Here is a 12,390-nt window from a genome sequence, read left to right as displayed (position 1 = left end):
TCACTATATTAGCCTCCATCTAAACTCAATTAGAAAAATAATAAAATTTTCGTAGAAATGGCAGTTTAGATGTTAATTTGAATAAAAATGTTACGATTCTTATAATTAAAGTATCCTAATTAAACTGCTCATCCAAGCTATTTTAATTTTTACTGCCAGTTTCATAGACCGTAGCTTTAAGTTTTTCTCTGTTTCCTTTTAGCTTAGTGTTTGTAGTTTTTATTTTCGGAACAACTCAACTATCTTTTAATAACCTTAATTTTTCTACAGTTTGTATTAAACTTTATTGTGCTAAATTGTTTTATATAGTTCGAGAAGAAATACAATTTGCTCTTTTGTTAGAGTTTTCTCTAAAATTTATATTTATTATTAGTTTTCTACTGAATAAAAAAATGGAAAATTTAACTTATCCAGGATTGAACAACATACAGATTATATGGCAAAGAATAAAATGTGTCGGTAACCGATTTTATTAAAAAAAGTGAGAACTCCATACTAATTTTAGAAAAGTGTTTTGGTTGCTTGATCTTAGTTCTTCATTTCATCTTCCCCATTTCTTGAGCCCTTGTGACCCATTAGCTGCGATCCTGTACCAGATAGTCGGTTTCATGTAGAGATTTTCCTACCAGATCTTTATTTTGTCTGCCCAACTTCTTGAAGATCCTTCTCTTTGTCTTCAGACTTTCCTTCTATTATCAATATTGCCATAGTTCCTTTCTTCTGGCTACGTGACGAAAGGTATGCTTTGTTTACATTTTTAATAGCCTGTCTTTTATATGAAACCCTTCCAGAATTGACAGATAGGTTCTGTGTTATGTCCAGGAGAAGAGTAAAATTTTTCTGTAGTCTGACGTTTCGGCAGTTTTAATCTTACTTCTAGCAATTTTTTTGAGAATCCACGTTTCAGGTATACAGAGAGGGGCTAAATTATGGAATAAATTCATTTTCTCTAAAATGGACGACTTAGGAGAAAAATCTCGAAACAGGTCGGTTTTTATTTTTAAATTACAATTTTTCGCCATATATTTCATACTAGTAACGTCATCCATCTGAGCGTGATGACGTAATCTATGATTTTTTTTAATGGGAATCGGGGTCGTGTGGCACCTCATTTGAAAGGGTGTTCAATTCTCTATCCAGTAGTATAAAAAATAATATCATTATTTATGCAAGGTGACCAAAAAAATATTTTTTAAATTAAATTAATTGACGAAAAAAGAAGAATGTATGAAATTTATGTAACTCAAAATTACTTTCTATTACTCTCAGAAAATAGAAAAAAATGTTTATTTGGCAAATAAACATTGCTTTTCGCTTAAATGAAATGTTTAAACTGCCAAGAGGTAGGTGGGTGGCTGTTTGTGATTTAATTTAAATGAAAAGAAATGTTTATTTGTGAAATAAACATTTTTTTATTTACTGACAGCAGTACAATGTATTTTGAGTTAAATAAATTACATACATTCTTCTTTTTGCGTGAATGAATTTAATTCAAAGTTATTTTTTGGTCACCCTGTATAAATAATGGTATTATTGTTTATATTACTGAATAGAGAATTGAATATCCTTTCAAATGAGGTTCCACACGACCCCTATTCCCATTTAAAAAAATCATCGATTACGTCATCACGCTCAGATGGATGACGTCACTAGTATGAAATATGTCCAAGCATTGTAATTTAAAAATAAAAATCGACCTGTTTCGGGATTTTTCTCCAAAGTCGTCCATTTTAAAGAAAATGAATTTATATTCCATAATTTAGCCCATCTCTGTATATGTAGCAATGGGAAAAAAATATTAGTATGGACCAACCTAAGCTTAGTTTCCCTTATTGGTCCGTCTTTCCATATTTTAATTAATTTAGCTGTTACTGTGCTTGATTTCTGAGGATCTGTTGCCGTTGTTGGCTATCATAGAATCCAGGAACACAAATCTCTCTACTACTTCGAAATTCATCACTTGGTGTATGTACGGTAGATTGGTTTTTGCATTGTTTACGATCATTCTTTTTGTTTCTCCGGTGTTGATCCCAAGTTCGAATTATTTGCTTATCCGGAAGTTGTTCAGTGATGGTAATCATTTCGACTTAATTTACTGATAGTATAATTATATAATCTGGATATCGCAGGCACAGAATAACTAACCATACAGAAGCGAAACTGACTGTCGTTTCCATTGATTGTGTGGGAACCGAAATATTTGACCTTGAGCCCTAGTTACAGAATGGAACTTGATGTTCTAAGGAATAGACCAATTCAAATGATGTGATATTTTGACAAGTAGTTATTAATTAATTTTGAAATATAAAATTTAACTATAAAATATAAATAAACTATAAAATAAAACATATATAAATATAAAATTTAACTATAAACAACTGTCACTGTCAGTCTAAAAGTGAGGTTATACCAGTTACATTGACACATGAGCATGAAAATTATGTTACCATTTTGGGCCTGAGTTTGGCTTCTGTATGGTTAGTTATTCTGTGTCGCAGGTAACTAATTTTTATGCCTCCTATAGCTATTCCTCCATTTCATTTGACTGATACCTTCGTAATTACATATTTAAAATATATTTTCAATGATACCGGTGATAGTATGCAGCCCTGTCTAGTTCCTTTCTTTGTTTTAAACGCATTTGAATATATGTTTAGTTTTTATCGTAGATTTCTTACTAGATTAACTAGGTAGTTAAGTACTCCCACATTTCCCATTATACTTCCGAGTGGATCCCATTTTACTGAATCGGAAGCTCTGTGTACCTAATCTAGGAAAAATAAGATCATTTTTATATTCAGGGCCGGAGATAACAGACCTGCAAGAGATGTACTGCAGGCGGGCGTCTCTGATTGGAGCTCGCTAAAAATGAGCTTTTTTCTGCTAATGATATACAAATTAATGTTTAAAAACCGAAAAGCGCCTATGCTAGCTTTGCAGGTGGTCACCTTATACCCTAGTGCTGGGACTGGTTATGTAGTGTTCCCTCGCTTTTTTATTGTCTGTCTGATGCTCAATATCTGCTCGTTCGATCCTTTTCCTGGTACAAATCCGCATGATTTTCGGATATCTCCGTAAGTAGAAAGTTCTTTAGCTGTTCATTAAATATGGTCCTGTAATTATTGTTGTGAAGTGATGTGTGTGTTAAAGTGATAATTTTTAATGAATTCTAGTTTATCAAATATAAAAAGCCTATTCAATACATATAAGTAAATACATTTATCCACTGTGCGAACAAATTCAATATCCAGTCAACCTTGTGATAAATATGCAAAATACAATATCTTTATCATGACTCAAAACATATACAGAGTGGACCAAAAGTCTGGAAACGGCCAATTATCTCGTAAATTGCTAGTCATAATTGTACAAAATTTGAGGTACACCTATTTTGGGATACGGAGTTTCCATATTTGATATTTGCAATGTTGCCAAATTTGCCGTTTCTCTTATATTATTAGTAACTTTGGTTTTTCAAATTCATCACCCTGTATATTCAGTCATAATTGGAATCTCCTATTCAATACGAGTTCAACCATATGTAACACTTATGATTTTATGTAGTCTGGAATGTCTTAAATACATAAAACAGTGCAAAATATATAGATTTTAATAAATTTTAATATTTAAATGTAGAATGCTGTGATTTTGACATTTGTTCAACATTTACATTATTAACTAAAACTGACAGTTGTTGTGTTTTGAAAAGTTCTTGCAAGACAAATTGCTTCTCCAAAATGGCTCTTAATGAAAAAGAACGAATTACTATTCTAATGATGAGAGGGTACGGTGACAGAAAAAGATTCTGTGACAGCTTATTGTGAAGTAGACAACTTGTTCAATGATACTTTCCCACACCTTTCTCCTATTCTTAAGGTGACGGTACAAAAAACTGTAAAGCGATTTGATGAATCTGGAAAAATAAAAGATGGATACCGATCAGGTAGACCGAAAAGAGTTATGAATGACAACAAAACTTTAGATATAATGCAAAGTTTTATTGAAGATCCACATACATCCTCACGCAGGGGTGCATAAGTACCTACGACCTACATGATGTAGGTTGTTCTTCAGTCTTACGTGTATTACGTAAAAATAAATTTAAACCATACAAAATTAACTTACTGCAAGAATTACGTGAAGATGACTTCGATCGTAGATTACAGTTTACTGAAGTAATGATGGATAAAATTGAAAATGATGAGAATTTCGTTAACAGAATATATTTTTCCGATGAAGGAACCGTTACACTGTGCGGAAGTGTAACACTTTAAGGTACTGGAACGACGTAAATCCACACTGGATGCGTGAAAACCATACTCAAAGACCACAAAAATTAAATGTATGGTCAGGTATAGTAGGTAGGTACACAATTAATTGGGCCATTTTTATCGAAGTTAATATTAATATTAATAACGTCAGATAGTTACGAAATGTTACTTAAAAATGAAATTGTACCTACACTGACAAACTTGTTTGGGGCCAATTTTAATCAGACATAGTTTCAGCAAGATGGAGTTCCAGCTCATTTTTGTGTAAATGTTCGGCGTTATATAGATGACATATTTCCCGGACGATGGATTGGTAGACGAAGTAGAATTGAATGGCCTCCACGTTCACCCGATTTCAATCCTAAAAATTATTTTGATTGGGGATACTTGAAAAATTCAGTTTAAAAAACTAAACCATCAAGTCTTGCAGAGCTAAAGCAACGAATTATCGAGGAATCTCGAATAATTTCTAGACAATCATGGGGAAATGTTGTAGACGCATTCTTCCATCGATTGGGGTACTGTCAACTCACAAATGGAGCACATTTTGAAAACTTGATAAAGTAACCATTATGTTAAAAAATGTTGTAATCTATCAATTGTTACGTTTTTGTAGTTGAAAATAGTTAGTATTAAAAAATTTATTGAGACAATTAGGCGTTGCCAGACTTCTGTTTTATGTATTTAAGACCTTCCAGACTACATAAAATCGTAAGTGTTAAATATGGTTGAACTCGTATTAAATAGGAGATTCCGATAATGACTGAATATACAGGGTGATGAATTTGAAAAAACAAAGTTACTAATAATATAAGAGAAACGGCAAATCCGGTAACATTGCAAATATCAAATATGGAATCTCCGTATCCCGAAATAGGTGCAAATTGTGTACAATTATGACTAGCAATTTACAAGATAATTGGCCGTTTCCAGACTTTTGGGCCACTCTGTATAACAAATATTTCTCATAAAAACTCAATCCACATCAAACTAGAAGTATCGAGATTTTTTAACTTATGAAACACTAATAGAAGATTCCAAGGGATAAATCCTCTTTGAATTTGCAAGATAAAAACACCCCACATGATTTAATGGAAAGCACATACTTTACCCTCAAATATCTATTAGTATCTTAGAGAACAAAATGGGTCTTTATTTGTGTAACGAATTTTAATTAAATTCCATTGTTGAACTAATAAAAAAATAAAAAAGCTTGTTACAGTTTCCAAGAATAAAGTTTAGTGTTCAGGAAATTTGAGTTTCAATCGATGTTATTAGAAGCGTCAAGACGGTTTTGCTGGCGTAATTTGATCAGTTAATTGCTTTCTAATTGCAACAGTTTAGAACAGAACATTTGTTGGAAATCGGGACAAACACGAACGTTCACCATTATTTTTTATATTTGCATAGCCCCAATTGCATTTTTTTCTTTCTTTCTCCCCTTGCTTATACCCTTTCAGGTGTCGGATTTTGGTTTCATTGTGCTACATATTCACCCACCCCTTCCATTTTTATTTTCATTTCTTTCCCGCATCTACAATTTGATGTATCCATTTTTCCTCGGATTGCCTGTTTTATTTTTTATTGTATTTCTTGTTTGATGAAATTTTCTCGTTAGTATAATGGGTCTCATTCTCAAGAGAATGAGACCATAAAATATCCATACCAGTTTAATTCTCTCTTTTTTTTTTGTTTATTATGAGTTCCTGTTTGGTTATCCCCCTTTTTGTCAAATTTCTTATTCTATCCTATTTTGTCTTTCCAACTGTAGCTCGTAGAATGATGTCTCATCTTCATTGCGTTTATCTTACTATTATGTTTTTTCAGCAAGTCCTATTTTCACTATTTTCACTCGTATGCAGTGTTCTGTATGACAAAGGTATTATATACTTTCATTTTTGTTTCTTGGATAATTATTTTTTTCTCTCTCAGAACTGGGAACTGACGCTATTACGTAGTACAGTTTGCTCGATTTTTTTTTTGTTCTGCTGTTAGTTTGAGGTCTACTTTTCATCACTGGTAATTATACTTCCAAGATCATAGGATTATACTTCCAGGAGTATAATCATATGCGGTAACTATTTTTCAATTAAATGTTTTTGCATTTTATATTTTCATTTTCTTCCTTTTCGCCGATGACCATTATTTTGCTTTTCTCAATGTTAATTTCCATTTTTAGCATGTCTATTATCTCTGTGCATATTTTTATAAGTTTTTTTATTTTGGTCATGGAATCTGCTATAAGAGCTATGTCATCCGCATACAATAAGTTTTACATTTTTACTCTTATCTTTGATATCCTATTATTGTCCGTATTTGGTTTTTCTTTCTCCAGTACCTCTAATCGTTTCCTCCAAATGTACTTAACATTAATAGATGTCATCAGTTTTATCGGTGCCTCCATCTCTTTTAAATTGGACCAAAAGTTTATTCAGCTTACATAATCTAATTGTGTCTCCTTTCCTTTACGAAACCCGTCTAGGTAAGTTTTTAATCTGTTTTTGATGATATGCAACAAGATTTTAGTGGCAATGTAAGGTAGGTTTCACATCTGGTAGTGGCCTCTTTTATGTGTAGTGAAATATAAATTGAGGTTTTTATAATCAGTCCCACAATCTGCGCACGGATAGGTTTTACAGATGATGACCGCCGATAATTATGCTTGTTATTAAGTCCGTGTACCTGTAATGAATTCTACCGCTCTGTAGTGAGTTTTTAATGGCCCAATGTTTTATGCCGTCAAACGCCTTTCGGAGGTCTATAATGTGTAATGGGATTTGATATTCGTTTGACTTTTCAGTCAATATTTTTAGTGTTAGCGGATGGTCGCTAGTGCTAAAACCTTTTCTGAATCCCGCTTGTTATATTGCTTGGTATCCGTCAAGCTTAGTTGTGCGTCTATTTGTCATGATATCGTTAGTAGTTTAAATACAACACTTAATAATGTTATTGGTCTGTAGTTTTCTAAGTTCTTTCGGTCACCTTTTTTGAACAAAACACTAATACTGTCTCTGCATCGTTTCAGTTAATAAATTTAGCTCCAGCTATTAAATTCAGCTGCAGCTAAATTTCGTATATTTAACAAATTAAAATAATCTCAATCTATTTGCTTTAGATATTAGTTGATTCCAATTAAGTAAAGGACATCTTATTTCGATTTTGGTTAGTAAAATTTCACTATCAATTTTGCTTTATGTTTTAGGCAGTATCTAGCGGCCAAAGTGCAGCCCATGTAGCTGTCAGTGCTAGGGATTCACACAGGTTTACAGTATCTGTAAATGTAGAACCCGAGGCCAAAGCTACCTTTTTGTTGACCTATGAAGAATTACTGGAAAGAAGAAATAACCAGTACGAGCTGGTATTAAATATTAACCCGGGACAGCTTGTAAAAGATTTAAATGTGAAGGTAAGTTAACAATGATTAAAACAAAAGTATAATTAATCACAGATTTTATAAAAATATAAGTATGTATTTCACAAAATTATAAAAACTGTATATTCAGAGTTCCTAGAATTATAAAAAAAACACCAAACACGAAAAAAAAAAACATGAAAACACAAAACACTAAAGCTGAAATACCTGGGACATGTTATGCGTAATGAGAGATACAACATACTTTAATTAATTATACAGGGGAAAATCCAGGGTAAAATAAATGTAGGAAGTAGAAGAATCTCATGGTTGCGTAACTTGAGGGAATGAAACGGATGAACATCGACCGAACTAATCAGAGCAGCAGCATCTATTATCAGAAAGCCATGATGATTGCCAACCTCCGTCACCTAAAGAAGAAGAATTATAAACCATCTTATATCAGAGTGGATATCGATATTGATCTAAAATACACTGGACTTTGTTTGCTCAAAATCTGGTCACAACATAATAGACCTGGATCCCGCGTAAGAAAGAAAAGTTGATTAATAGCAAGCTGAAAATTTGTTAATAGCTTAATAGTGTCTAGTCGGACAAACTTTGATGCACGGGAACACTGGAACAGGGGAAGTTTTAACTGTGGAGCATGATAAACGTGTCGTCCTGACAAGTTTATGATTGTGAAAAATAGCAAGTTGTTTTTAAGTTTATTCGATAGCCAACGTTATGTAATATATGAGAAAATGTTTGTCCGACAAAAATGTTAGGCATTTTAACGAGTCCGACACGTAGAACATGTCACATCACAGGAATTATGTTGGTGAGGAATAGCAGTCTGATTTTTGCATGAGAGTTTAATGAAAGGTTAAAAAAGCAATTGGAAGTTCTGTCCGACAAAATTAATGGGAAGTTTTCGTAGTCGGACATTCTAAAGAGGTAAGATATAGACAAAAATGCTGGTGATAAATAGCCAAATTATTTCTAGCCATGTGACATATTAATTACATTATTATTTCATTTGTAGAAAGTTGAGAAAAATTACGTTATACAATTTTAGTAATAATTTATTTAGGTACCCTTTTTCAATCAAGCAAAGCATTATAGCACGAAGAATGATATTCAATAGAATTTTCACAATTATCTGGCAACTGAATATCATTGAATTGATGACCAAGTATTTTACTAACTTTGTAAAATGTTCGAAAATTACTCAAAAATGTTCCGTTGAATGGTTTAACTTTTGATTTGGCGACTTAAAATCCAACACACGTGGCAAACAGAAACTCAGAGACCATGTACTTTCAAATACTACTTTGTATAGCACAAAGTGTCATACTGACAAATGCAGCCTTCTAATACATACTTCTAAGCATAAAGTGTCATATTTAAGTCTATTCTTATAAGCACCGAAGCTTTAGACCCTTCACATTTTTCAATGTCGTTTACAGGGTTAAGATTTGAGTATGGAAAAAAATATATACAACGTTTTTTGTAGGAAATTTTCCGTACTTTCTGATGCGCCTAATTAGAAAACCCTAAGAGATTGCTTTCACATGTTCTTTGACGTTTTTTTTATCATTTTGAGAATATCTAGAACAAACTCCACCCAAAAAAATTATTGTTTTGCAATATATACATGAATTGATACTTACCTCACTGTTTTTAGAGTGTGCATGTATATTAATGCACATGCAAATATGTGAATTTAAGTAATAATATATAACTAAAATAGCTTTATAAATATGTGACTAAGTCATTCTGAAGAAATGTTTTTTATTTATTTCCTTCGATTTGCCCAAAATTTTTGTCTGACATATAACTTTTTGCGTTACAAAATATAATTTGTACATAAACAAATCAAAATTAGCTTGCTATTTATCACCAACATTTTTGTCTATATCTTACATGTTTAGAATGTCCGACTAGGAAAATTTCCCATTAATTTTGTCCGACAGAACTTCCAATTGCTTTTTTAACCTTTCATTAAACTCTCATGCAAAAATCAGACTGCTATTCATCACCAACATAGTTCCTGTGATGTGACATGTTCTACGTGTCGGACTCGTTAAAATGCCCAACCTTTTTGTCGGACAAACATTTTTTCATATATTATATAACGTTGGCTATTGAATAAACTTAAAAACAACTTGCTATTTTTCACCATCATAAACTTGTCAGGACGACACGTTTATCATGTTCCACCGTTAAAACTTCCCCTGTTCCAGTGTTCCCGTGCATCAATGTTTGTCCGACTAGACACCGTTAAGCTATTAACAAATTTTCAGCTTGCTATTAATCAACTTTTTTTTCTTACGCGGGATCCAGGTCTATAACCTTTGTTTTATTTTGATACGAAATTAAGCGTAAAAAAGTGAAATATAAAAAAAAAAGAAAAGAAACAGGTACAGCAAGTCTGTTAATATACTTTATTTCCAGTAGGTCTATGTATTGGAACAACAAACATTTCAAGAGCTGCATGTGATGGTTGTATTGATTACATTAACAAGTTATCTGCTTAATGGCGCAATTGCTTATGTGAGTCAACTGAGAAGAGCACAAATAGTTAATCTAAAATTAATTTAGATTATTTGTTTAGTAAAGCATTTTATTAAAAACTATTGCATTTGATGGATGAAGAAAAAACCGGATCAACCGCTCAAATGTACAGGGTTATTCACTATATTTTGACTCCCCTGTAAACTGCTTTATTTACAGAATAAAAAAAATGTAAAATACAAAAGTTATTCTATTTTTAAAATATGATTTTTTGACATATAACATACTAGTGACGTCATCCATCTGGGCTTGATGACGTAATCGACTATTTTTTTAAATGAGAATAGCGGTCGTGTGCTAGCTCATTTGAAAGGTAATTCAATTCTCTATTCAGTAATATAAGCATTAAGATAATTATTTATACAGGGTATCCAAAAAAAATTATTTTGAATTAAATTAATTGACACAAAAGAAGAATGTAGGTAATTTATTTAATTTAAAATACATTTACTGCTTTTAGAATACAGAAATAAAAGTTTATTGAACAAATAAACATTGATTTTTGCTTAAATTCAATGATCAAACAACAAGAGGCAGATGGGTGGCACCTTGAACATTGAATTTAAGTGAAAGGTAATATTTATTTGTTCAATAAATATTTATGTCTAATTTCTGACAGCAGTAGAATGTATTTTGAATTAAGTAAATTACATACATTCTTCTTTTTGTGTCAATTAATTTAATTAACAAAAGGTTTTTTGGACACCCTTTATAATTAATCATGTTAATGTTTATATTATTGAATAGGGAATTGAATAACCTTTCAACTGAGCTAGCACTCGACCCCTATTAATGTATGACAATACAAATACGGTATAAGTATCATTCAATATTTTAATGATGCTTTAACGACCTCATACTATAAAGACGTCAAGAAGAGAGTGAAATAAAAGAAGAATAAAAAATGGTTACAAAATTGGTATTTTCAGTTGAAATTCAGTGCGTCTTTTGGAGTCTTGTTCAGAACAGATATTTTCACCAAAATTGAATTGTAATTTTGTAACATAACCTACACTCGATTAATTCACAATCATAGAAATTCATAATCATAGACATTCATAATACATACAAGGTTTCCCAACAGTAGTGGAACGGTCGAATATTTCGCGAATTAAACATCGGATCGAAAAACTGAAGAATACGTGTTCAATCATTTTCAAAAATCTATCCAATGACACCAAACACCAACCCCCACTACACCCCTTGAAAATGGGGTGGGGGGTAACTTTAAAATCTCAAATGGAAACCCCCAGTTTTTCTTGCAGATTTCGATTCGTTATGTAAAAGTAAGCAAGTTTTATTCAAAACATTTTTTCGAACTGTGTATAGATGGCACTATAATTGGGAAAAACGATTTATCCTGATACCATAGGTAAATTATAGAAACGGTCTAATATCTTGAGAAATACACTTCCAAATGAGAAACCACAAAAGAGGTTTTTAATACTTTTCGAAAACCTATCGAATAACATAAAACATGACCCTCCAACCCATCCCCTGGAGGTGGGGTGGGGGGTAACTTTAAAATCTTAAATAGCAAACCCCAGTTTGTATTGCAGACTCGGATTAATCATGAAAAATTAAGCAACATTTATTCGAAACATTTTTTGGAATTGATGATATATGGCGCTTTAATTGGAAAAATACGATTTATTAGCGCCATCTATCAGCAATTTTAAACATGTTTCGAATAAATGTTGCTTAATTTTTCATGACGAATTCGAATCTGCAATAAAAAGTGGTGGTTATTTAAGATTTTAAAGTTACTCCCCACCTCACCTCCAGGGGGTGGGTTGGGGGTTGGAGGGTCATGTTTGGTGTTTATCGATAGGTTTTCGAAAAATATTAAAAATCTGTTTTTTCGTTTCTCATTTGGAAGTGTACTTCTCGAGATATTAGACCGTTTCTATAATTTACCTATGGTATCAGGAAAAATTATTTTCCCAATTATAGCGCCATCTATCCACAGTTCGAAAAAATGTCTTGAATAAAAGTTGCTTACTTTTACGTAACGAATCCAAATCTGCAAGAAAACATGGGGGTTTCCATTTGAGATTTTAAAGTTAACCCCCACCCCACCTCCAGGGGGCGTAGTGGGGGTTGGTGTTTGGTGTCATTGGATAGATTTTTGAAAATTATTGAATAAGTATTTTTCAGTTTTTCGATCCGATGTTTATTTAGCGAAATATT

The 12,390-nt window shown here is 32.2% G+C and overlaps 1 protein-coding gene across 1 annotated transcript in view; it reads left to right on the top strand.

Moving 5' to 3' along the window:
• LOC114326754 (inter-alpha-trypsin inhibitor heavy chain H4) overlaps positions 1 to 12,390 on the top strand; it is a 111,377-nt gene that overhangs the window by 29,216 nt on the left and 69,771 nt on the right. The window contains exon 4 of the mRNA XM_028275184.2: positions 7,474 to 7,677. Coding sequence (XP_028130985.1) covers positions 7,474 to 7,677 — 204 coding nt within the window. The remainder of the gene's footprint in view (positions 1 to 7,473; positions 7,678 to 12,390) is intronic.

This window comes from Diabrotica virgifera, chromosome 7 (assembly GCF_917563875.1).
Source record: "Diabrotica virgifera virgifera chromosome 7, PGI_DIABVI_V3a".
Taxonomy (NCBI): Eukaryota; Metazoa; Arthropoda; class Insecta; order Coleoptera; family Chrysomelidae; genus Diabrotica; species Diabrotica virgifera.
This window is presented reverse-complemented; position numbering and strand designations above follow the sequence as displayed.